The sequence below is a fragment of the Serinus canaria genome, chromosome 4, assembly GCF_022539315.1.
Source record: "Serinus canaria isolate serCan28SL12 chromosome 4, serCan2020, whole genome shotgun sequence".
Lineage (NCBI taxonomy): Eukaryota > Metazoa > Chordata > Aves > Passeriformes > Fringillidae > Serinus > Serinus canaria.
The window spans coordinates 22087014-22114600 of record NC_066317.1 but is presented as its reverse complement, the minus strand read 5'-3'; the positions used below and the strand labels follow the sequence as shown (position 1 = coordinate 22114600).

The 27587-nt window shown below is 39.0% G+C and overlaps 1 protein-coding gene across 3 annotated transcripts in view; it reads left to right on the top strand.

The window, feature by feature from the left end:
• TSPAN5 (tetraspanin 5) overlaps positions 1-26077 on the top strand; it is an 82456-nt gene extending 56379 nt beyond the window's left edge. The window contains exons 2-8 of one of the 3 annotated variants that reach the window (XR_007777519.1): positions 1633-1683; positions 12647-12793; positions 14610-14780; positions 16618-16743; positions 19265-19516; positions 19768-19815; positions 19948-20012. Coding sequence is in view for 2 of the 3 variants with exons in the window: in XM_050974063.1 (XP_050830020.1) it covers positions 1633-1683; positions 12647-12793; positions 14610-14780; positions 16618-16743; positions 19768-19845; positions 19948-20064; positions 20617-20682 (756 nt within the window). In the remaining variant the exon portion in view is untranslated. Of the gene's footprint in view, positions 1-1632; positions 1684-12646; positions 12794-14609; positions 14781-16617; positions 16744-19264; positions 19517-19767; positions 19846-19947; positions 20065-20616 lie in introns of those variants that run through there. The other 2 variants (XM_009101293.4, XM_050974063.1) reach the window with 2 other exon arrangements.
• Positions 26078-27587: the final 1510 nt, after the last annotated feature.

The window sequence follows — 27587 nt, the reverse complement described above, 5'->3', positions numbered from 1 at the left end:
CTGTACTGACTTTCTCAAATCCATGTCTTGTACTTTATAAATAATTAAGGCTATTGAAATAAGACTTTCTTGACCAGCAGTTCTGCTTTCTATCTAAGAAAAAAATTACATTTATCTTTTGTTAAAATGCAGCCAAGCCTGCAACAGTTTCCTTTGCAGAATGCTGACTTTTAGTATTGTTCAAATTTACAGTCGTGACTCTTCAAGTCAAAAAGGAAAAGTTTTGTTCCCAGTATGCATGGTACTTTGGGTAGCTGGCACAGTACACTTGGAGGAGAAAGCTACAGAAATGCAGGGGGTGTTTGGGAACTTCAGGGTAGTGAATGTATTTCGCTTGCTAATGAGTTACAGATATCTTTGTAATACAAAGCTAAAATTGCCCCCTCAAAAAAGTGCTTGTAAGGAAGGAGTCTTTGTTTGAAACTGTTGAAATCACTTCTGGAAAAGTTTTTAAAGTTTATATTCCTCCCTCCTCCCACTTTTCAACAGAAAAGCACTTTTGTTCTGTTTGCAAAAGAGAAATCGCTAGGATTCTTCACTATTTAAACAGATCTTAAGAGAAAAGGTATTTATGTGCCAAAATAAGTCTGTACACTGCAGTGTGGAGAAATGACAAAATCAGTTTTATGTTTGAGCAACATTCTATTGCATGCCCTGAAACTACAGTGAAAATAGTTTCCTTTTTAGTTTGCACTTAAAAAATCAGATATGCAAGTTGGACAGATGGACATTTAGAGATGTGCTTATACGTCTGCTACATATTTTTTAAACATGTTACATGATTGATACTGTATTGTGCCAAATATGCACTAATGATGTTGGGAGATGGAGTGCTTATTCTGCCTGTTTTGCTTGTTTCACTGATCATTAGTGTAGCTTTTGTATGGAATCCCTGTAGATTTGGAGGGAAATGATGCATTTTAAATTATTCGGTGGAATGGAGAACATGGATTTAACAAAATCAAAGATGGTTGTTCCCTTTTTCATCATGGGGGAAAGAACATCTCTTGAGTTTGGTGCTGTTGAATCCCTTGAGGGAGAAAGGAAATGGATCTTAACTTTTCTGATACTGACTGTTTCATAAGTGATCAAATATCAGCTGCAGGGCTTTTAAAACTTCTTAGTCTTTCAGACCAGTATTATTATTTTTCCCCCCTCAGAAACAATGTTTTTTTTTTAATATGGACGACATTGCTAAAACTGATAATAAATTTAGGATTTCTTAACATCACTTTCTCACTGGGAGAGTGCTGAGAGGGCAATTACTTTGTGTAGGCAGTGGTGATGCAATAGTAAAATAGCAAACAAAAGTGTTGTTTGACTGTGGAGTATGCTTTGAGTCTTACAAGCTCAAAAAGAACCTTGTGTGCTCTGTACTGATGAAGTGACACCTATTGCACCTACTGTTCCTGTATGGGACATCCCCGAGTTCTGCAAGTTTTAAATTCTTCAACTGAAAGTAGTTGAATTGTAAAATAAACCAGATGCATATTGTAAAACTCTCACTGAGTCCCCCTCAGTTCTGATAAAATTATTATCCAACAGATAATCTTAAAAAAAAAAAAACAACAGACAAAACCCACCACTGATTTCTAATTCCTGCTCTTTTTTTTTTTTTCCATTTTCCTTTAGTTCCTTGGCATAGCATTTCTTGGGATTGGATTGTGGGCATGGAATGAAAAGGTAAGTTGAATATAGCACCAAAGTTTGTTTTTCCTCTTTATCTCTCTTTTTCTGATGAAATATTGAAACAGTAATATGCAGCATATTTTGTGTTCACACACAGTTTCTATGGGAACACAATCAAGCCTCTCTGTCAAATAAAAACCTTAGCTTGGGTCACTTAGAGGAACATAATTGCAGTATTTTCCCAGAATACCTTGGCAAGAAATGGTGGCTGACACTTGCCCATAAACTAATCATTTCAATCCTTGCACACTGACTGCAGCTCAGGTACCAGAACACCCTACTGGGACAGTATGGGCAGTGTGTTCCCAGGAAGGGAGGGGGAGCCTACATGTCTTAGAAGGCAGCTTCCTCAAAAATACCCAACTAGGCTTTGCCTTAACATAGCATCTTAATTGCTGTTCCTCTTAAAAAAACAAACCCCAAAAAATGGAAATCAAGATGAGCCCTGAAAACCAATGCAAAGCTGAGGCAGAATAACTGTTGTTTTTTCTTGTGCAAATGAAACTGGCCACTAGAACAACCTTTGTTGCAAGACTCTAAAATCAGCTTTGAAATGGGAAGTGTGTGTGTGTGTGTGTGTGTAGTGAACGGGCAGGGAAAGAGAAAACATTTCTGAACTGGAGCCTAATTTTTAGTTTGCTTGTTGCAGAAATTGGGAGAAGATAAAATGTCGAGGCATAATTTACGAAACTATTCAATATGTCTTGGGTTACTGGATGTAGAGTTTGGCTTGCTAAAAGACAAAGCTGAAATTAAAGCCTATATTTCCTTTTTTTCTTTGTTTAAGAGATTAAAAGTAATAAAACCTGGCTGTTAACAATGCTGTGTTATTCAGTTGCATAATATGTTTTTTTTCTTTTAATGGAAAACACTGAGTAGGTTATAAATTGATCTTCGCTTAAGGCATAATAACTGGTAATTGCAGTAGAACAAATAACAGATTTGGAAGCTCCAGAGTTCTGCCTCTAAAAAATTCAGGACAAATTTTGAGTTGTTAACTTGTGTGCCTTGGAAGGAGATCATCACAAACAGTATTGTGATATTAATTACTGCACACTATGTACACCTATATAGATGTATATGTACGTTTACATACACATATATATGTATATTTATATGTATGCCGTATGATACTGATGTTGGATAGCTCAGATAGGCTTAGAAAGAGGTACTGTGACTTCTTTTATTCAGCAAAGATGTAAAAACATGTTTTATTTAATACTCTAAACACACTCTCAGAGCTTGTACCTATGTCTAAGTTCCAGAGAGTGGCTTTACAGAGGAGATTTGAACATTTTTTGTATCATTTCATCAGGTAACACAAATGATTCCTCTTTAGAGTGAATGAGCAGGTAAAGGGAAAACAACTATAGTGTTTGAAATCTAAAGAATGCCAGTCTTAACAGCTAGAAGGTGTTCAGGTTTGTTAGGGTTTACATATTTTCTGTGTGGGAAAGTATGTACCCTTTCCTAGGGAAAATGCATTCATTTCTTAATTGCTAATAGCCAGAAGCCGAAGTTCTTGTTTTTATGTGAGATTTGGATATCTATTATCAAGTAATCTTAAACCATTTTTAATCAGATTCCGAAAGAGGGAGAAAATGCCGTGTTGTTTTAAGACAAGCAAATAAAACCATCACAGTTTAATATGCATTAACTCAGGTTCCATATGTGGTAGGTTTTTAAGGTTTTTTTCTAAACTAACAAGTAAAATAAAATACTGTTTATTGGTTTAAAGCATGGATTTTTCCTTTAAAAATGATCATGTTTCTCCAGCTTCTTTAACTGTTTTATTCTGAAGTGGTTGGTATGGAGTGTTTCAGTTCATAGTTGGTACAATCAAAATGCTGTATAGGTATAGCTGAACTGCAGAGCTCTTGAGCACAAATTTGAGTTTGGTAGAAGAACTATGAAAAAATTGACTTGTTTCAAACCAAATTGAGTCTTTTATTTCACTCAGCTCTTTAGAGGACAGGCAGTGGCCAAAAGCTGCTGTCAGCAGGATCAAGTTCCAGGTGTTCATAGGCCCTGTGTTATTTAGTGGGGGACAGATCAGTTAGATCCCAGAGTTTTCTTACTGCTGATGAGGAGATGAAGATGAAAGCCAAGGAGGTGAAGTCCAGGGCTTGAGAGATCTGTAACATAACTGAAAAGCATTTCTCTAGCTAGGCTGCTTGCCTGAGGCTAGGATGGATATCCCTTAAGCATTATGGGCTGTTGTAATGGTACACTGTATGACAACAAAGCAGCTTGTCAGAGAAGGACCTGGTGTACACAAAGTCAAACCGTGAGCCAGCACTGTGTCCTGGTGACAAAGAAGGTGAATGTGTCCTAGGCTGTACTAGGAATGTTGCCAACAAGTTGAGGAAGGGAATTCTTCCCCTCTATTCAGCACTGGTGAGGCTACACCTAGGCCAGTTCTGGGCTCCCCAGTCCAAGAGGGTTGCTGACACACTGGAGAACTCAGCAAAGGGCTGAATAAGTGATTAAAGTACAGGAGCTTCTCTCCTACAGGGAAAGGCTGAGAGAGCTAAGACTGTTTAGTCCAGTGAAGAGTAGGCTCGGGGAATCTTAATGTATGGAAGTACCTGAAGGAAGAATACAAAGAGACTGTTTTCAGTGGTGCCCAGTGACAAAGGCAATGGGTACAAAATAAAGCACAAGTGGTGTTTCCCTTGAACCTCAGGAGCACCTTTTTTTGTAATGTGAGGATGACCAAGTACTGGCACAGTTTGCCCAGAGAGGATTTGAATGAAGTCTCTGTCTTTGGAGATTTTTCCAAAGCAATCCGGACATGGTTCTATGCAGCCAGAGCTAGGTGGTCAGATGACTTCAGCCATTCTGTGAAGACTTGCTGCTGTCCCAATGAACTTGGCTTTATCAAACTTGAACTTGACACTGCTGTTGTGTAATGTGTAAATTTGTAAGGGGTTTTTGCAGGAGTAGGTCTTCTTCGTCTGTAGGACTCCTACTGTAAACTTCATTTGGTGGTGGGGAGGATTTTGATTAACTTCTGTTTTAAACTGTGTGGCTATATATTCATATAAATATAATATATATGTGGGTTTATAGCCTGGCCATCAACTTATATATACTTTTGTTGCTTCACAGATTCTTTTAAAGGTAAAAAGATAGTGTTCCAGGTCACATTAAAACTGCAGGGTGTAAAAAAATAATCCAGACTTCACAGGAGTCCTATTGGCTGCTGGTTAAAACAAATTTGGGACGGATTTGTGGACTTGGTGCCTAGTTTCTCTTTTTTTGCTAAGTTGGCTTGAATTCTTCTCTTTAAACTTTCTTGTGAAGAAGAAAAGCACAATATCCAGTCTTGTGGCCTTCCTTAAGGCCTTTGCAGGGAGGCAAAAGAGCTCATTTGTCAAGTAGGCAATAGAATTGGCTTGACAGCCAGTGAGCCAGCCCTAGACAAAAGCTGGGCAATTAGCATTCAGAGCCATGAACCTGAAAGAGAGCTCGGGGTGGGGTGGGGGCAATAAGCTCTGGGGATGAATAAAGGTATCTATACATGGTAGCACTGTATAGGTCACAGTCTCGCAGTGTTTTCGGGCATACCAGGCTTGGGCTTGTACCATAAAATAGTTCACCCATGGCAGCCGATTTCCACCCTCCTCCCCGCAGGAGTGACATGAACATTGTTAGCATACAGAGTCTGTGTGAAACCGCAGCAACTTACAGCACTTTTGCTCAGCAGTGGGGAAAAATGTTTATATTTAATTGTTTTTCTGAACCACTTCAAGTCATGTCTTCTGTTAAAATAAACTAGACTTGTATAAAATGTCGATTTCCCTCCTTGGTTGTATGTATTAGATCTGGCAGTCTTAAGGCTGTGGTGTGATACCAGTAGGTGCATGGGAAAGTTTCCTGGCTACCTGCAGGAGATTTGTGTTCAAGAGTAGTGAGCCTAAGTGATGAATTCCTCTTATGTCTTCTGAGACCTTATAAGATTGTCCATGGAGAGGGACTTTTTAGAAGGAAAGCACTGTGGTTTTGGGGCAAACTCTTAAGTAGGAGGTAACAAAAGTAAGATAAACTAAAAAAATCTTTGAAAAGAAAAGTAGGGAAAAAATCTTGGAAATTTTGTTGATTAAATTTCATTTGTGTGTGAAGCTGACTGAAATGAAGAGGAAGAAGTGAAGAAGCTGACAATGTACATGAGTTAGGCTTCTCAGGTTTTCCTGTTAAATCAGCTTAACAATAAGTTGCTTCAGCTCAGAAGTCAAGTTGTGTACAATTTGGAGTACCGGTATGGTATCTCTGGGTGCCAGCATAGTATTAGTGAGCAGGAGCTCTAAATCTAGGTCTGAAGTTTTAAGATAGACTTTTACTTGTCTAAGGTGATTTAGGTCTGCTGTGGTAGTCTTGGACAAGCTAAACTCTGTACATGGAAACAGTCACCATTTGTTAGATCAAACCTGTCTCTCCTTGCCCTGAAGTGAAAACTAAAGTTGTTTTCAAGAAAAAAAATCTCACTTCATATTGTCCCAGTGTGTGGCTGACAGCAGGAAGGAGTGATGCACTGGTCACTCCATAATTGTTGTGCATACATGTCTATCACACTGTTCTTCCAGAAATTATTGGCAACAAGGACGCTGCACATATCCTATGTTTCTTATAGGCTGAAGGATATCCAAAGCCTTGCCTCTGAGATAGGGCTGTATGTGGGTTTTATAGGACTGGAGACGAGAGGAGGGGATCCCCTATTACACTTCATTTAAATTTCAGTACGTAAAGATGAATAATCCAAACAGGCAGGCTCTTAGATGATTTACTAGTATTCCAACACTTTATAGTCATCAATCCTGAAAAGTCTAAAAATCTGTATCTTGTATGTATTTATGCCAGTTATTCACCTTTTGAACTCTGCTGTGTCAGCGCAAGAAACTTAGACTAGTTCTTTTCCTGCCTTAGACACTTGAAAAATAAAGTTCTGCTGCTATTACTGTTTGCTGTGGGAAATGCAAAACCAACAAAAATCAAAGAAATAAGATTTGTAAGCATTCCCCATCTATTTTCTTGCTTGCAGAGACAAAATTCTGCTGTAGAATTAATTTGACATGTTTCAATGAGTATTGTTCTGTTCCCTGTGTTCATTCAGATGTGCAGCATGGAGGAACTGCATGGAGTTTATGACTAAGCAGAGAGACATTTTTCTGTTTTAAAATTGTGCATTTGAAAATACTTTTATTTACTGTCACCTCCCAGATGTTACTGTTTGCCAGTGATAGGAAGTCCTGCAGACAAGCCTGTGAAAAGCTAAACCTCTGTTTGCAAAAATGGATGTTTCAGAAGATCTTGTATTGATGTATCTTTTTCTGATCTGCATATCTTGGTGGTTTTTCTGATCTGCATATCTTCATGTATGGTGTGGGTGTTTTTTTGTTTGTTGTTTGGTTGGTTTTGTTTGTTTTGTTTTTGTTTTGCCCTCCCAGTAATGAGATAGTGCAGCAGAGAAGGTTTTTTTTCCCCATCTTGAAGGAAATGGAAAATAAGAAATAGTGGATTTCTCCCATTCTCCTGTAGTGTTGAGTTTCCTTCTTTTACATGCATCCTGTGGGCCAAATTCCACATACACTCATTATATCACCTCTTTGGAGAATCATCAGCCTAAGAAACAAAGTTGTCTGTGACTCATTATGCCTTGAATTTTCATTATTGGGTCAGCTTTTCAAAATTGCTGCTGCCTGGAGTCCTTTCAGTTGGAGCCATTCTCCCTTGTCCTGCAGTTTGTGACTGTGCCTGTTACAGCAGTAGCTGTTCTGGAAATGTCACTGGCTTGTTAGCGCACTTGTGACTCCCTTAGGAACCCAGGAATGCATCAGATTGTGTAGGTGTGACAGCACTGCTGCAGCCAAGATGTGTGTCTGGCTTTGGGCTCAGCCTGTGAGGACTGTTACTGCTAAATGCAGGCAGTGGGGACCACTAGGAGAGGAAGTGATGCTGAAGATCCAGCTTGCACACTGCAGGTTTTGAAAAGTTTGAGTTCATTCTACCTAGTTCTAGTGTGATCTTGTGGACTGAATTCTTGCTAGTCCTTGGAGCATGAGCTGTGTTCCAGAGCCACATCCTCATTAACCCAGTCTGTGTGCTCTGAGATTGTTCCAGGTGTAAGCTGAAGCACAGCTTGTGTGTGATCACTTCAAAAGAACTGCTGGATTTGACCTGAAATATTAATATAGATGTGCCCCAAAGGCAGGAGCTGGAGTCAGGGGTCTGTCTCTGAAAAGTAATACAAGCTGTTCTGATGATTTTAAAGAGTACAAGATGGAGAAGGGATGAGGTATGCACCCTTATTGCTTTTGTATTGACCTATTGCTTCCTTATTCTTTACTGATGGGATAAAGGCAAACTATTGTGCAGCTATAACATCAGGAGGGGCATTTGCGAGCTCCTGTGTTCAAGACCAGCATTTTCCCTTTGCCTTGTTCTCCCTTGAGTATACACGAGATCCTGCTTGTAGTGTGGAGGGCTCTGGCCATGAGGAAAACATGACATGAGGACTTGTTAGGCATCTCTCAGGCTTTTTTCCTACCTGTGCTCACATACCAGGAGGAGAAGACTCCAGTTTTGCAGGAGTTTGTTCTGCCTGGCTTGGTTGTCTCACATTTCCTTGTGGGTGGAATGAACCCTAGTATTGAAGAAAAGAGCCAGGTCCTAACCATTTCATTTGATTTCTCCTGAATTGTATCCTAATGATTGAAGTACATTTCACAAATAAAGGAACTTTTCCACAACTTTACTGTTGCTTATTTTAGTTCACTATGGATGATGCTTTTGTTTCAGTACAACAAATAAATTTTGGCTTGCATTGGATTAAAATATTAAATAGCCACTCATGGACTGTAATGTACAACAGGCTATGGAGGGTGGAGGAACAGAGCAAACAGATGAACTGGAGATCAGCCAGGGAACGTGTCCTGCTGGCTCTCCTTGTGGGACTACAGCAGAGCCCTGGGTTGACACTATAGTGAGAAGTAAATTACTTGAGTATGTAGCTTTGTACAAACAAAGCATTTCCCGCCAATACAGATTACACACATGCTAAACTACCGAGGAAGTGATGTGTGTGTACCTCAGAAATAAATGTACTTCGAAACCAGAACACGCCTAGAGGAAAAAACTGCTCCTCCTTTTAGATGTTAAAGTATCAGAGTACTCGCAACAATTTAACAGTAGTGGTTGTAGTGGGCAACTGCAGCAATGTTGCTGAGGAAAAATACCTTGCATTTGTAGAAAGCCTTACTTTAAAGTATTTACACGTGGTTTGTTTAGGTCTTGCATTGATGCATGAGTGGACAGTCACCATATATTCCATGACTGACTGCTCAGCCTGAGGATTCAGAGCACGTTGTGGAGGGTGTAGTGTTAGAATATGAGGTTACTGATCCTCTGCTCAAGCACCTCTGGAAATCTTTCCTTCTACTAAAGATGGGTTGAAGACAGAATTGGTCACTACCAGATGTTTGTACATCTCTGTCAAACTTTTCCCAGGAGTAGCTGTTGCAGCCAAAACAAAAAGAAAGCTATTGTGGTAGTAGGTGTAGTAGGTATTATAGAAACTTGTAGTGGATAGGAAGAGTATGTGCTTAGAGGACTGTACATTTAGATCTTCTTAACAATGTAAAGTGAGATATTATTCCCCAGTTGTTGCCCTGCTGCTTGAAGCAAAATGTCCTTTTCTTCAGAGTATTGCACTACTGCATCTTCAGAGAGTTTATTTGTAAGAGTCCAGAGTACTAGACTGGAAAATTGTATTCAAAGCAGGAAGCAGTAATCTTCTATCAGACTACTTCTGTGTATCTTGAACTGTAATCACAGAGCATTGTCTGTGTTTCTCATTCCCACTGCTAGCTATTGTTTTATTGACAAAATCTCTCTGAAGATTGTGTATCCTGAGATGTCTCTACAGAATACTGATAACTTGAGGTTCATATGCAGAGAGCATATGGAGTAAAATGAGAATTAAGCAGTATGTGCTTTGCATTGTTAGGATGTGTTATTTGGGATATATCCAAGTTAGGCTTATGATTGCCATATGTGGACTAGCAACAGATGCACATAAAGGTGCTTTCCAAGGACAGCAAACAATGGCAGATAAAGCCTGTGTTGATCTATGCAGTTTGTGTTGGATCACAGCTACCCTGAGGAGTGGCCAGCCAACATGTGGCATTACAGGCGGCTAAGAGCCTGGCAGTTCAAGAAAAGTAAAGGGAAAAAGGGTAGGAGTGGAAAAACAGCATAAAACTCGCTCAATAAATTTTATTGCCGTTGAATTTAATGTGACTGTAACAAAATGCAAAGTGGTGTGTTTCTCACTACCACTTTTGTATTATGACTGTCTTCTCTAACAGTATTGTCCACAATTTCGAGCTGAATTTTACTTGGATTTCTTTTCGTTTGAATTTGACTACTTTCATATGGAAAGAAGTTGATTTAGCCTAGTAATTTGCTTTGAATTTTTTGGCAATTTATTTGATTCTGTTTACTTTGTTTTTAAGGAAAGACACAGTGTTTTATGAAGAGAGACTTAAATCTTCATCTTTTTTGGATTTTTAAAAAAGTAAATACAAGAAATAACAAAGGCAACATCCTTTCTGCAGTGACTAGTTTTTTCACTCTACTACACCACAGTCCATTAATTCAAAAATTGGCTAATGTTAAAAGAAAAGAGTAGTAGTGCTTCCTTTAGGGCAGAATTTATTATCATCTTATGGTAACTATGTAAGCACAGAGGAAAGGAATTGAAAACTTTGTGAAGAAATAATTTTAGCACTTGTTTTTCCCCTTGAGGCTCATGCTCATGCTTCTTGACTTGTGTAGGGACAAGGCCTTGATTTTTTCAAAGGTTTTGTGTTGTTGGATTGTCCTGTTTATATTGCTTGTCATTCTTAGCCAGAAAGGTGGCTTGGATTTCTTTTGTACAACAAATGTAATGAAACCAAAGTAGCGGAAAAGCTTTTGCACAAGTTGATGTAAGTGTTAATGTTAGGTAAGTGTTCATTGGTGTGTATAGTCTCTTCACTGAGATGGTACCAGAAAAAGGGACAGGCCAGCTGCTCCTCTTTGATAGCAGTGCTGACTCTGAGTTGTGTTGCCTTCTTCCTTACATGTTTTTTGCTTTTTTAATGAATGTCAGTAAGGCTAGTACTGTATGATGTAGGAGGAAAGTGATGAATGTGATTTTTTTTTTTTTCATCCCTATCCAGCAATAGCCTTCTTTAGTAGGAGGGAAAAGAATATACTTAGCAAATGTTATTCATGCTGTTGGATTAATGTTTGTATTTTAGAATTGGGTTGTAGTCAGATTTTTCTTTGGGTTTTGGCCTTTTCTAAGGCTCTTGATGTGTGCATTGGTGAAATTCACATGTATATTTTATTTACTCTGTCCTTTTCTGCAGAATTAAAAGCTTTGAGTACTGTCGATATTTACTGCTTGCTCAGGTTTTGCCTGGGGAACTCTATGAAAGTGGTTGCAGACTACATGAAGTAATGTGTTAGAGATATTGGTTACATGACAGTTGATATGTTTTGTGTGGTCCAAAATGAGTATGTGTGTTATATGTGTGTGTATATATATAAAATCACAGGTCTCAAGCCACAGCTGTGAACAGTCATCATTATCAATATTACTTTAAACTGCTGGAAATGAGGTTATGATAGCATCCTCTTGCTGTTTTGGGACTATTTCAAAGAAACAAAGGGGTATGAACAGGAATAAGCAAAAGGATGAATTGTGGAGTTTTGCAAATAAGGAACTGAAGATGTAGAGATCTCTGTTGCTGCTTCTCAAACCACAGCATTGTGCAGGAGTTAGAGGAAGCAATAGTCCAAAGCACTCAGCCTGAGTTCAGGCTTCTGTGAGGAAACACAGCAGTGTGCTTTTCATTGACCTACAGCACTGGGGAGGGGAATGAAGATATAGTGAAACTTCAGCATTTTTTTTAATGTTGAAAAGCCTTAGGAAACTGTAATTGTTCCTGTGCAAACTCACTGGAATAGGGTAAACTTTGTACTTGTTTCTTGATACAACCCATCTGTTCAACATCAGCCAAACTCTGCCTAAAATGTGTTCAAAAAATTTAAATAGTTCCTCAAGATTACTGGTGTTGCAACCCAAGCTTTGCTTCCAAGGCAGAAATGGCATTACAAGCAGACTGTGCTGACTGTCATATCTGAAACACAGCATATGTGGTCTAACATATGATAGGTCTATTCTAAGTTAATGTAAACCATGTCCCAAGACAAGTTCTTAAATTGTCTTTTATCCAACTAAGAGACTTTGATATTTTCAAATTCTTCCTGCTAGCTAATTAGTCAGTAGCCATACTTTATTTCTAGAATGAGGTTTTGGCACTGTAGATGACTGAAGTTGAATTGGCCAGATTATGTAGTTTGTCAAAATTTGTTGAAAAACTTTGTTGCAAGATACTGCAACCTAGGAGCTCACTTGTAATTTCTGGCTGTAAATTTGCTGTAAATACTGAGAATAAATGCTAAATTCAAGGTAAGCTTTATTGCATTTAACATTTTTTCTATATAACATGTAACTGTGTGTTTGCATAGATGGTGTATATGAAACACAAAATGTGTCTCAGCATGGGTAATAAGAGTGAGTTAAGTTTTGTTCAAATATTTGTTCTGAGTTTCTGGCAGACTACTTCTTATAGCTACATAAGCAGAAAACACCCTGTGGGTTTCTCACAGAGAATTCTTCAAGAACATTTTGGTACTCACTCACATATTGATTCAGAAATATTCCACATAATTGCACTTTTTATCTCCTTTGGGATACAAAGATTTTCTTAATTGTGTTTTCTTGCTGTACTGCAGAACATTTATTTTGCTGTAGTCTTCTTTCTTTTTAAGAAGAAAAATGCAGGCAGAATTTGTACAACAGAAAGCTGAACATACTTTTTATTCCTTGGCATTGTCTCTTTCTCAGGGAGTGCTGTCCAACATCTCCTCCATTACTGACCTGGGAGGCTTTGATCCTGTTTGGCTCTTCCTAGTGGTAGGAGGAGTTATGTTCATTTTGGGATTCGCAGGATGCATTGGAGCTTTACGAGAAAACACTTTTCTTCTCAAATTTGTAAGTAGCTTTTGCAACTTACGCTGACATTCCTCATTTATGTAGCATGCCATGTTGTCTGTTCTGTTTAACTGTGTTAAGCTTTTAAAATATATTTTGGAGAGGAAGGTGTTATCCAGTGTCAGAATACCAGGAAAGCACTTAGCTTTTAACACGTTACAGCTCTTTGGTCTCTGGTGCTTACTGTATGTGGTTTTTTTTAAGCTCAAAACTATTGGTGGTAAGAATCATAACATGGAAGTACTCAGTTTCATATGGATGTAGCCTAACATTTTGCTCCCCTGTCACAAAAAAAAGTGAAATTTCTTGTGAGAATCTCTGTGTTGGAGTCCTTAACAAGCTGCCTATGAAATATGAGGAATGTAGGTGCAGCAGCGAATGTGACCCATGTGGCTTGTGCTGTGCAAGGGCCCCTCAGGGTACAGAGGAGATAGGACTGTTAAAATATCCTCAGTCTGGCTGATACCCTCAGTCCCTGCCCTTCAGCTAACTGGAAGAGGTTTCATTGCTTTCAGTGCTGGAGCCTGAGAAAGAGAAGGGGAGGAGAATGTGTCCAGGATGCAGAAGAAAATGGAAGTTTTCTTGAATTCTGGGCTGGATTATTGTAGGGAAGGAGCTGCTGGTATACAAATGAACTTCTTCAAACAAGTAGCCAGGTCCTTTATTTTGAAAGATTTTCTCCTGTGACTTTTGAAAATGAGGGTAGCAGTATCATGTTCACTTTTAGATAAATTAAAAATTCATAATAAAGAAGATTCTTTCCTCCACTACTCTGCTTTCCAGAAGTGGGCACTGCCTGTGGACACAGTTGTGTCTTCATAACCATTAACTGTTAATATATACATGAAAAAGCTTCCAGTGAAATAACTACCTCCAAGTGACACATTTGGCTCCCACAGACATGTTGTATAAGGGGAGGAGGCAATTGAGAGTCACAGTTCTCAAGGCATTTATAAAGCAGCTTGTAACACTTTTTTTCCTTCTTTTTGCTTCTCTTAGCTTGCCTAAAATGAACCCATCTGCTGTACCAGAAATAGCTTCCCATACAGCAGCTGCAGGCGAAATTAAAAATGTATCTGAACACACATACAGAGCATATTAAAGTGAAACTCAAAGGTACAATTGCAAAGGGGATGGACTTCCAGTATACCTGGACCCCTGTGTGGTTTAAAACAGTGTAGACTCAGTGGAAATACTTAGGGAAAGCGGCAGATCATTAGTAATGCCTTTGGCATCCATTGCATTTGCATTAATCATAGCAGCCTCATTTAGTTTTAATGTGGATGTGAGTAATTTCATAGACATTCCGCTCCGACTTAGTCATTAATTAATTTCTGCTGTAACCAATTTCTGCTTTGTCTGCTTAGGTGAAGCTTTGCCAGTGAAAGGATCTAAAGCAAAAGTCACGTAGAAAGCATTTTACTGGAATATTTTATATTGGTTGTTTATGCCTTCTAAAATGTAAACGCCTATGTTAAAATTTAAGACCGGTTTTCAAGGGCCCTACATGTGGTGGTGACTAGCTGTGTCTTGAAATTTACAGTGAATTCTCTTGGATCTCTCTGAAAATCTCAGTGAAATGTCCAAGGTTTGGACATTTGTTAGTATTTTTATTATTTGTTGGAATAGAACTAAGATTTCTGTGCTGCAGCTCCAATAAAAATGGTGTGTTTTTAATTTAAAATCTCCTGCCTGCCAAAATGGCTTGAACTTGCCCTGAAACAGATAAAGCCTTATCACTAGATATAACTGTGGGCTTTGAGAAAGTTTTGGTTATAAAGGAAAATAATTTTAGCCTTTTTTATTTTCTTCATAGTTCTCTGTATTTCTTGGGATTATTTTCTTCTTGGAGCTCACTGCTGGTGTTCTAGCATTTGTTTTCAAAGACTGGATAAAGGACCAGCTGTATTTCTTTATAAACAACAACATCAGAGCGTACCGAGATGACATTGATTTACAAAACCTCATAGACTTCACACAGGAATATGTAAGTTGGACTGTTTATTTTTTTGTAAAGCTTACTTTTAAGAAATACCTGCTCTTATTTTTTACTTTCCTTCTGTTCTGTTTCTCCAAGGAGCAACAGAAATAGTCTAGCATATGCCTTTGAATATATTTATATTTGTTTTTACAGAACTGCAAACATACAGCACCTATGTAAAGTGGCTTTATTAATGTGTGACTGCATAAAACAAGATGGAGATTTGGGGTGATTTTTCTTGAAGACTTAGACATAGTGTGTCAAAGTTAAAATATTTTATTACAGAAGTTCTCACATCTGTTTAAGAAATTACTCATTTTCTAAGGTCCATTTGGTCCTAAGATAAATGTTGGTATAGTTTTAGCAACACTACAGAGTGGCAGTGGTATTTAGTTGGTCCAAATGAAACTACAATTTTATTTCTTCTGAATTAGACTTAATGGAATTAGCCTGACGAAGTGGATCACTTGTAGAGTTCTTGTAGGACACCTCTAAGTGATGCCACATCTACTCTTGGGAGAAAAGGGTGAAACCAGTGGTGCACCTGTTTGTGCAGGTTAAGCTCTGTAATTTGTCAGTGTGTGTAAAGAATTCCTGCGCTGACTTTTGCACACAAGGTCTGCCAGTACCTTCCCTCTCCAGTACCCAGTTCTGGCTGGTGTTGATGAAGTCCTCTTTCAATCTGGTACTGTGTGGCTAACATAGCTGAGTGTTGGTTGAATTAATGTTTACTAATTTTTGTACATTCTGCAATTAAGAGTTTGAATGCTTTATTTGCTTCTCTACACCTGGGGGGAAAATGGTAAGAGGATGTGGATCCTTGCACTGTTTTGAACCTTTTGCAAGAAGGTCAGAGGTCAGCACAAACTGAAAGTAGTGGTCCACTTGTACACAGCCAAAGACTACAGTCCAAATTTGCAGTCACTTCCCAAGGCTTTCTCTCCTAACTGCATTAGCACTCAGCAAGTAAGCCAGGGGCAGCATGAGATGTGAGAGCGAGTTACTTCTTCAGCCGATAGAGATAGTGCATGAAGACAACATGTCAGGTATTGCAAAGAGAACTGCTACATCTAGAAGGAGAGAATGGCTATTCCAATGCTTTTAAAAACGTGGTTGTGTTTTGTTTTGTTTTTTTCCTTTTAATTGACATAGATGGGTTCATTGGTCTAGCTCCTTATTTGCTGTACACCATCAGTATTTCACCGGTCTCCAGTCCATTCTTTTTATGTTCAGCAAAACATCAGTTCCTTATGTGTTCAACATGTTTTGCCAGACTAAGCCTGCCTTTGGCAGACTTACTCTCTGAAGGATTCACTAAAGGTGTTCATTGTGCAATGTGTGATGCTCAGGGAGCAGTGTGTTTGCACTGTCTGATGTACAGCCAGGCAAAGTTTCCCCAAACTAGCAGAAGGAGTAGCTGTACCACTGTAGCCCTTGATCTTGTTTTTTTTGAAATCCAGGGCTCATTAGACTGGACAGAATATTGTACTCTTGGCTCTGATGTCTCCTGGGCCCAAGCTTGTAGGCCTGTACAACTCTGTGGTATTGTGGTATTGAGCTTATCAGCTCACCCAGGGCTTTCTCTCCAGAGAGCAGTGTAGCAGGGTGTGAATGTAAATTTAATCACATGATAACTTTGGAACAACTTACCCATTTGGAGTGGTATTTTAAAAAAATTACAAAAATCCCCAACCAAACAAAAAAAAAAAGAGTTTCAATGAAAGCAGTGGGAGTCTCAGATTTTGTTTTGAAAGCTAGAGGGAAAACTGGCAGTAGCCATGCATGTTACTAATGCTGAGATTTTCATTCTGAAATTTAAGAAGCTCTTCTTTTTTTGTTCTAGTGGCAGTGCTGTGGGGCTTTTGGAGCTGATGACTGGAACCTTAATATTTACTTCAATTGTACAGATTCCAATGCGAGCCGAGAGCGCTGTGGCGTGCCATTCTCTTGCTGTACTAAAGACCCTGCTGTAAGTTATGGTCTAGGGTGTCAGATGGGTGTGCTGTTCCTGTCGTAAATAACGCTTCAAGATTTTCCTTTTTTGTTTCTGGAATTTTAGCCTAATAACTTCTCACCAACTTGTACTTTTTGTTCTTGTAGCTCAGCTTAATCACTAACTTTTCTGCAGTCAGCAAAACTCATAAGATAACTTAGGTCTTCATTGTTTAGAAGGAGAGAACCATGGGCTTGGCTGAACATACATATTAGTTTTAGCAAGTATAAAAAGGAGAAGCACTTACTGAGTTGAAGGATGTGAGCTTTCAATTGAAATTCATCAGAACAGTAACCCTTTAGATCAGACACTTTAAAGTAGGTATTATTCATTGTTTAATGCAGTGTCCCAAGGCTGCAGCCATTTTGACCCAGTTTGTGCCAGGTATGGTAATAAATTACAGTCTGTGCCCTGAGGAACTGACATGTTTGCATTGGAATCTTCAGTTGGGTATGGGTATCTTTACATACTCTTTTTTTGACTTTAAAATTACTGCCTGTCCTACAGTCACCTGAAATCAGACTTCAAAGGTCAGAAATTGTTTGTGGGAGCAGCTTTTAGGTAAATTTTCATGTCTTTTAAAATATTTATAGCACTGGATCATCAGGTGGAAAATGTTGGAGCCATGCGTTGCTAATATGGATATGATAAAGAAGAGTAAAGTGAAGGGAATCATTTCACTAACAGCAAAAGGCTTGTAACAGGGATGGGTGTGTGCATGGAAACTGTTACAAGCCTAGCACTGTATACATTTGACTTTATATAGCTTCAAAGAAGCTGGCTTTGAGTGCATGTATTATCTAGCAATTCAGCTGTGGCTTTGTCTTCACCTGGAATGACTTATAGTTCCTTGAATGTATTAGTCTAGCACAGACTGAAGTTAGGCAAGTTGCCAAAAGGCACCTCAGGTGCTTCCTGCCTTGCTAATAATGCAATGCAGTCGCTGGTCGTGGCATCCAGTTGCTGCTGCTCTCCCCCTCTCCTGATAAGGCACTGCCATTTGCACAAGCTGGTTCTGGTTCCTGTTCCTCTGCAGTCAATGTGACTTCACAGTAGCTTGAATTTTGCTCACAAACAGAGCTAAAAATGTTTTAATAGGATATTAAAACAAAATGTGGGTTAGGCTCAAACATTACCTTATGCTTAGGATTCCCTCTGCTGTTTGCCTATCTGCCCACCCACCCACACAGAGGTCATCACAACCCAGTTTTAAAAATATAGTTGTTATAAAACCAAACCAGTGGCAGCAGTACAAGGTAATCCTATAAATACATAATCCATCCTAAAGTTCTCTCTTTCTCTCAGTTGTGTAAATGGCTATGCAGTTTGTTAGGGTGTGATGCAGTGACCAGAAATTTAAAGATAAATCTCATTCACTGTAAGGAAACAACCTTAATGGCCTTTAAAAACTGGAAACATTAGAAGTCATGCATACAAGTAAAATAATTGCAACCAAGCTGTGATTGGTTCAATTGCAGTGATAAACACAGGTTTATTCTGTGGGAAAGCAAATTTGTCCCTTTTAGAATTAGGTCTCAGTGTTGGACGGATGCAGTTATGTGGATCCCTTATATTTTTGGTTTGACTGATGTGTTACAGTTTAGCTTGAATCAGGAAATGGTAAATTTAAGGCAGGCTAAAATAAGTTTCTTGAAAGAAATTTTGATTACCATAGTTTATTTTGATGTAGTTAAGGAGGTTGAAGTATTCCAAATTCTTGTACAGGCAAGTCTAGAAAACTTATTTCCATTGCATTTTTCAAACCTTCTTTTGGTTAACAAATTCCAAGGTTAAAGGCAGAAGACATTAGTCATGAAGCAAGTAGGCATTCAGTACAAGGAAGAAAACTTAAAATCCCTCTGTCAGAATCTTCGGTGATTTTACATCCTTGTAATCTGTGGCACTTTGGTCCTGAAACAGAAGCTTTCATCTTGTTAGGAGATGCTTGAATTTTGAAGATCCATTAAGGGAATCCAGTTTTGGCAGCTGACAGAATGCTACCTGTTGGACATCCTGCAAAGTGAGGAAACAGAGGAGCTTTCCATGCTGATAGGAGATACTTTTTTCCATATGGCTGCTTTTTAAAATCCATCCAAGACAGTGCTTGTCTTTTTCACTTCCCACAATTTGATTAAATTGTGGTGTTTGGTACACCTAGCTAAGATTGGCTGATTTTCTCACTTTCTTGAGTACTCCTCCTTCTACTCACTATCAGTATATGATAAGTCAATAACTTAATATTTTGATGCCAAAAGTTTCATGCTTCATTTTATTACCATGAAATAACGGTATACAAAGTAAAAATACAGCTTCAGCTGCCAATGGGACTCATTTGTTCACTAGGGAAAGTCTGCCAGAGCCTATTTTATTACCTGAGCTTTGGGAGTATGAAAGAAAAGGGAGTAGGAAAAACCCCTCCTTTCCCATTGGTATCAAGCTCCTATAAGAAAAACAAGGAGTAAGAACACATTACTCCATCTGTTATTTTTTCTTTCAGGTTTTTGGCAAGGAACTGTACATATTTCTAGAGACATTCTCAGAAAGAACTAGCAGCTTCTGCAACAGAACTGCCCCTTGTCACCTCTTCAGTTCTGCACAGACTGAACCCTGAAAATGACAGCAGTGCTCTCGGCATATTTTTTAGTACAGACAAAACCTTTTCAGGAGAAGGTTCTCTCACTTACCATATATGTTCCATAGTCCCTTTACCTTACTAAATGCTTGTATTTGGAACATGGAGTTCATCCAGGTGAGGGCTGGTTTTCCCAGCTTGCTGACTTGAGAGATAAATTTTTTAGACTGTATGCTCTTGTTTGCTGCAAATAATTAATAGCGCAGAGTGAAGGAGGAAGGTTTTTTTTTTAAACCAATATGCTAACCAAAATTTTGGTGATTGTCTTATTATGTACAGCACCAACTCCAGGGAGTTGGGAGAAGGTGTTTGGGAGACATCTTACTGATTGCCTCTCTTCTCTCTCTTTCTTTCTCTCTCCCCTCTAGGAAGATGTTATTAATACTCAGTGTGGCTACGATGCAAGGCAAAAACCAGTAAGCTTTTTGGTTTTTCTTCTTAATGTGGTATGTTAAGGAACTGAATCCCTATTGCAAGAGGAGATTGTTCTGCTGATGGTGTAGTTGAATGTAATTATCTCTTGTTTTCTCCCCTCTTCTCCTTGGCAGGAAGTTGATCAGCAGATTGTTATCTACACTAAAGGTTGTGTCCCTCAGTTTGAGAAATGGTTGCAGGACAACCTTACCATAGTTGCTGGTATATTCATTGGGATAGCATTGCTGCAGGTAAACATCGTGTTCCCTGGAATGAGTAGCTCAGAGGAATAATAGATAAAGTGAATATATGAGGGGGGAAGCTGTGTATGAGAATGGAAATGCAGTGCCAGTTGCCTGTTTGTGGGTTTTAGCAGTGGGAACTAAATGTATGAGGCTTTCTTTGTGTTAAGGAATATTTAATTTTTATCTACAGGGATGCATTTTTTTTCTTTTCAACTCTCAGCAGGTTGAAACTAACGCTCTGTTAGATAAATCTTATGTAGAGACTTTTTAGGCCTGTACAGACCTACTGTTTCCAGTGATGCTTAAATGAGCAGCAAAGAGCCTTTAGGGTTGCTTTGAAACAAGACTAGAGCTGTTAATTAACCAGAAACTGGTGCCACCATAAAAATACTGGGGTTACAGGAGTTCTGCAATATTCTTTCTTCTTCCAACACTTACTGTTAATTTAATTTCTACCTGTGTTGTTTCTTTCTTATCTAAGTTATGTATAACCTAAAGAGTTTGCCTCTGTAAAAAGTTGTCTAATGCTCCAAATGAATAAACTGTTGTCTCTTCCAGATATTTGGGATATGCTTAGCCCAGAATTTGGTTAGTGACATTGAGGCTGTCAGAGCCAGCTGGTAAAACTGCTGAAGTAACCACAACAAGACACTGGACAACTGAAACCCTCTGAAACCTCCAGTGTGTCACTCCGACACCAAGCTGTATGGACATGGGTGACAGGGAAGCCTTCTCTCCCAAGTAGTCTCAAGTTTAAGTTCCTGAAATTGCAGTGAACTTGTGTTTCTTTGGGGTGGGGGAGAGAAGAGTGGGCTATTGAAAATCTGCTGCTCACTGACAATTTTTTTTTTCTTTTAAACCACCACTTTGAAAGCTGTTGAGCCGTGAATCTCTACTGTATTCTTGATTTTGAGTAACAAGTGGACACTTTTTTAAATTGGTGTATTCAGTGAGACAGAGTTGCATTGTTGTAGTCTGTGGATATGCTGTTTATTCTTCATGTCATGAGCTCTTTGATAGCTGCCAAATATTCCTGAGATGGTCTATCTCCTCACCACTCTGTAAAGGAACAATCTTCTTGTTTTCACAGCTAAACATAGCTACAGGCCTAAACCCATGAAGCAGGAAGCAACTTTCTATGCATCTATTGTACAGTAAAAAAAATTGTTTTTAAAACAAGGGAAATTATTTTTATGCAAGCTTCCAACTATCTCCCTCTAGTACTTTGAGGTTGGAATCAGCAGAAGGGAGAATTGCTTAATTTTGTCAAGATCTTTCTTCCTTCTCCACTCTTGTATGAAGGGAAAGGAGTTTTTTATTTGACGAACAAGGGTTGCTGCCATACCTTTGGATATCAGTCTCTTAAGGCAAGGATGGGATATAACTGTATAAATGTATGAAAGCAGTGTGGATGTTGGGTCCAAGTGAAGAATAATATTCAAATAATGGATTATATATTAACTTAAAAAAATCAAAACTTATGTATCTGATATGGCAAAATCTTTTGTTTCTCTGAAATTTAGCGTAACCTAATGTATTTAGGGATCTCACTGATATTAATGCTTTGACATACTCATGCGAAGCTTGTTTCTATGGTCTGTTCCTAGTTGGGGCTTTGGTCTTTCTTTTTTTCTTTTTCTTTTCTTTAATTCTTTTTACTTGCATGAGCTGTGGAATAAGAATCTGTGACACTCCAGTGCTTTAAATATGTGCATATGTTTTAATACCATCTAATCCAAACTTATTTATTGATAAATGCATGTGATTATGGAAAGATCATTTCCCATTCTCTTGGAAGTTGGAGAGAACAGTTTTTGTCAGAGTAAATGCTTACCTCCAGTGAACAAATCCATACTGTGGAGATGTCTCCTCTTCTTGCTCTAAAGGCAACAAAGAGCTTTCTTGAAGCAACAAAATAAAAATCTTAAAATAGGAGCATTTATTAGGATCAGCTAAGGCAGACCCTTTTGGATTGGACACAAGAAAGCAGAATGTGGGAAAAAGCACAAACAGTGGAGAAGACTTAAATCAGGTACCATCCAGCTTAGGGTTTTTGATTTGTGCTTCTTCACTAATAATAGTGAACTTAAAGACCTGACCATGGCTTGGATAGTTTATTGCACTTTGTATAAATTTAGTGTGTTTTATGACCCTTCTCAGCATCTCCATACCAGTCCTGAAATTTGTGGTCCTGCTTTGGTCAGACAGTGGCAAAGGGTGTGTAGCACCTCCTTGTAAGGACATAACCTCTTTCTGAGTTGAGTTTCCTAAACCAGGATGTATATGGAGTAGGAGAGAGGAACACATTGCTTTCAAAGCTTCCCTGTTCTGGGGGATAGATAGAAGGCTGATCTGGTAACTTGTTAAGGCCCTTTTTGGTCCTGTGATGCTTAAACAAATGAGTATACGTACCCTTGCACATTTTGCCTTTCTGTGCTTTAGCTGGCCATGGTTTTTCTCCTTGCTGAAGGCTGGTGATGGGCATGCTGGTGCTTCACAGATGCCTCAGACAGACCCGTTGTCCTCCTGTCTTTGAGCATTACCTCATCCTCTTCTGGTTAACTCCCACTGACTGGCTCTGAATCAGGCAGCCTCCATATCCCTTGGTATCTGCTGTTAAAGGCCAGCCATGACTCAGAGTATTTTTGAAAGCCTTTCAAAACAATTATAATTAATTTTCCTTAATAAAGTTGGTTCCACCTCAGCGCAGCGTTATGTTTTTCTTAGCCACTTTTTGATTTGTGGAGTTACTGGTTGTTTTACCCTAGAGGAACATACCATTTTGCCTGATAATGGCAGGACAGAGCATTAGCACCAGTGTTGCTGCACTGAGACAAAATGATGCAGGGAGGAATCAGGGAAGTGGGGTTGAGGAAATAACCCCTCCACCAAAAAGCCTTGATTGTGATCCTGGGCTTTGGTTAGGAGGGAAGACAAAAAGCCTAATTACAGAAACATTCCTTGTTGCCACTGATCTTGAATACTACTGTTGCTGCTCTGAGTTTCTGAAGATAGCTTCATTCTTCTACTTGAATCTCTGCGGTTGTACTGTATTGGCCTTCTGTCTTGTCATGCTGTTCTCCGAGTTCCAGTCTGCTGGCTGTGCAGTTGGCAGTGTCAGACTAATAGGAGGGTAAATGCTCCAAGCTGAGCAATTCTTGTTCTTACAACTTGCATGTCCACACACAAATGTGCAGCACTTCTGCTGAATCCCAGAATGACTGACTGTTCATACAAAAACCACTAGGTAACTTACTTTTCTAGAGCTTGTCTTTATTGCTGTGGATGTTGATCCTTCTTGCTCCCTTGTTCCCAAGAGATACTTATTTACTCATTTTTGCATTGTTTGATGGATGTGCACTGTCTGTTACACATTTAAATCCCACATTTTTTTGTCTACAGATCAGGTAAGATGTCCTAGAAATGTCCCATCACCAGCTACGCAGCAGCTTAGGTGTCCAGTTGTGAAAGCTTGTGGGAGGCCTTGGAAATCAATGTATTATTGTCAGAGCCTGCCAAATACAAGCAAACTTTTTCCCAGTAAACTTTGAAAAGGTCATGTGAACTGCAACTAAAGCACAACTGCTGGCTACGTGAGCTAGGTGTCTAAAGCAATAAGATGTGGTAGACACTAGGACTCCATGGCAATTTCCTGCCTCCTATGGTGGTGGGGTCCATGTGAGTTCAGAGATCAGCCTAATTATCTTTAATGTGCAGTAGTTTTTCAGAAATTTGTTGTCAGGCTTATGGAGTGGGAAACAGCTCTGTTTGCTGAGTGATTCCTGTGGAGTAGTGGCATTGCTAACGAGGACTCTGGTAGTTCAGCAGCAGCGCTGGCTTTAAAGCTATTTCCATTTATCCCATTGAGCCCTGCCAGAGGCATCACAATCCTCTGCTTTCTAAATACCCTCTGTATTCACAGGCCTTTCTGTTGTTTGGGTTTGGGGTTTTTTTTGATTAACAGCCTAATGGACACGTTTGATTCATCTCTTTCTGTCTATTTTGGTAGCAGTAGGGTCTCTTTGCTTAAAATCCATAATTTTGATTGTGCCCCTTAGAGTTTGAAGCTGTGGGGGTGCTTGCTCAAGTGTACTCTGTCCTGAAAGCCTTCTTCTCTCCCCTTTGAGAGAGATGCTCATTGTAGTTCTGGTGTGTAAATAGTGTTTGGAATGTAAATAGTAGCATGCAGATTAAATGATTCTTGCACATGACTGCTTTTCACCTTGAAAGTGTTTATTATGGAGAGGAAAGGTGTCCACCAGGAGAGTCCCAAGTGGTTGTCTGGGCTGTCTCTCGTGCCGATGGAGCAGCAGGAGCATCTGAGCTGCCTGTGCTTGGTGGCTGCCCTGTGAGTGGGTGGTTGCCTGTGAAGAAGGTGAAATCCTGGCTAGCCCTTTGGGCCCTGGTTAGTGGCAGGGCCTCCCTTGCCTTTTCCCTTTGCTGCTTGGCATTAAACAGCATTTGGCTGTAAAGTGGAGAGTTGGTGGCAGCACCTCCTACCAGTTGTGGGAGGTTGCCATCACTTGTGGCAGGACTAAATATGGTGCTATAAGAACTGTCCTGGATGTCAATCTGTGTTTTTACTACTTTAGAGATGCCCTTGTTAAAATTGGTCTTGGTTAATATGGTTGGTGATGAGAGAAACTTTTGTCTGAATTTTTGATTCTGTTTCCCTTCTTGCTGTGTATGTCTTTTGGGTGCATTGAAATAGCAGTTCTGCAAATACCTATGTATTTGTTTTGGTTTAGGGTAAATTTGGGAGAGAACTTTTAAAGGATTTTTTTTTTAGAAAAGCAGATTTAATTGGCTTTTTAATTGGTTTGGGAGAAATTTTTTATTTTTGAGAAAAGTGGAAAAAGATTCTGCTTATTAAACAATAAAATTAAAATAACATTAAACAACAAAAGTTTTTGTTGCTTTAATAGAGGTGATAATATTTTGAAAAGGTCTTTTTTGGATTGTAGTTTGGCTTACTTAGTTTTTTATTAGTTTTTTAGGCAGAAGGAGATTAGACCTCAAAAGGTGTCAAGCACTGATGAATGTTCCTGTTCCTCCCATTTTTCTTTTTTCTTAGAATCTTTTCCAGATACATGTAAAAAGTGATGAAATTGTCTGAAACAAATGAAATAATACTACCTTGATCCATTAGCTACCAAATTTTTCCCCTTTATAAAAAAAAATAACAAATCTGTCTCCCTTAACATGCAGTATATGAAGAAGTACTACTAGTGTGCACGAGGCAGCACTGCTAGCTGTCTTTTGTGATTTGGCAATATAAGTGTGTTAATAAAAAGCTCCATCTGTATGTGCGTTCATGTTCACACTGTGTACATAGTAGAGATGGACCTTGAGCTCTGGGAAGACTGTGATGTGGTTTTTTAACTCAGATCTGTTTCTGATACATATATTCCAGATTAGTTCCAGCTGAATCTTTCTCTTGTTCATCTGAAGGTGTACAGCAAGGTGTCAGTATTTACCCTTTGTGTATCATTCCTTTTTATACGAATGTATTCTCTTGTGTTCCTTTTTTATCAGTTGTAAAATTGATTGTAAAAGCCAACTACACTTACCAATTGAAAGTATTGCTATAACAGAACTGCATGCCCAGTAGAGTTTGACTTGAGGTTTAGTTTTCTGATTTCAGACTGGTTCCCTTCAGTCTAGGAGAAAAGCATAGATCAGGTGCATAATGTATTACTTGTCATCTTTAGCATTAGACTGTGGTATTGTATCACATGCTGATCTCAATGGATGTAACTGGAGTCTACTTAGGAGGTTAATGCAACTTCCTGGTAATTCATTTTAAGCTATTGAAAATGGTCTTGGTCATGCTACTTGTGTTCTTGGGTTTTTTGTTTTTTAATAGAGGCATTTTTTAGGAATGTTTTAATACACTTATGATGGACAATACAATAGTTTTAATAGTCGTGCAGTATTCTGTATTTACTTGAAGTAAATCATTTTATATGCAATTTGTTAGATAATTACAATTTTATAAATAAAATTGTGTGAAATATGATGTTGTGAATGTGTATGCACTCTTGATGTAGCACTAAATATAAACAATAGAAAGATACATTCATGGAAAGTTCCTCCAGGAAAAGATCCCTGCCTCCTTTCCTCCAAACTAACAGGGGAAATACATCCCCATCTCTCATATGTGTTGTAGAATACTGTGTTCTGATTAAATCACAAAACATGCTCATGCCTCCAGTGGCTGCCCTAAGGTGAATAATAAGCTAAGACATGAACATGGCCCCACGTGAAGAGATCCCTTATTTGCTGTCAGCTGTTGTTGAAGTCTCTGCCTAATGAACATGCTCTGCTTCTTTCCAACAGGTTGCTGATGTTCCTCAGGCTGCAATGGCTGTGCTCTCCCCAGAATTATTCTGGTCACACTGGTGTGTTCAGAAGTTGATGCTTTGTGAGACTTAGACAAATGAAATTCCCACCTCCCTTCTCAAAAGTTTAAATAAGTGCAACATGTCCTTAAACAGAAGTAGTGAGAACTGGCTTACATTATTGTACAGGTAAAAATGGGTAATGATGTCTTGTGCTACTTTGGATAGAGGAGGAAGCAGACTTTTTTAAAAGTATTTCAAAACCTCTAGGTTTTGTACACAAATGGCACTGTGATCAATTTAAAAGCATGTCCAGATTGAAGTCTAATGGCTTTTGCAATATTTCAGGCATATGACAGTTATCTGAATGTATTGAAATGATTTGGCAAAATAAGCATCTAAATTGGGGACAGATTGACACACAAACACAGAAATTACCAAAAGTTAACAAAAAATAAGAAAAGCCAAAGACATTGCCTAATAGATGTGACAAACTTGGATAAGTGTTTTCATGATGGAGAGGGAGACTAGGAGTGGCCTAGTCCTACCTGCCATCTGTCAAACTCTTAGCTGACTTGTACACTGATTCTTGAAGTTGAGGCTGGTTACCATTTTAAAACAAATTACCTTTTCCAATGGGTGCTGTGGATGCAAGGCCAGTATTGTTGGGGTTTCTGCCTTACCCAGAGTGAAGCTTCTCCTTGTAATAAGGACACTGAAATGTAAAAACACGTGGATGTGTTCACCTTCCCAACAGTGAGAAGCTGGGCAAAAGTTTGTACAGATGCCGGCGAGCATGACACTCGAGGGAGGTGCTGCCTGCCCTGTGGTATGGCCACAGGGATTGTTCTGATTGTTCTGACTTGGCTGTGGTGGCACTAAGACAAAGACAAGGTCCCATGTCTGGCATTGCTGTCATAGAAACAGTCTGACCAGCAGATGTCAAGGTTTGCTTAGATGCCATCTAGCTAGTAAACATCCAATTGGAATTACTGGCAGCATTTTCACTTCACTTGACTTCAGTCCAGTTAGTAAAGAAATGCGTGTGTTAGTAACGTCCTTAGATCCCATTTGTTTTTTAAAGGTGCTCGGAGGATAAATTATTTACCAACTACATAAAAGTAACCTGCAGACTGCAGCATGCCTCAGGACAGCACAGCACTCGTGTGGCTAGATAGTCTCTTCAAT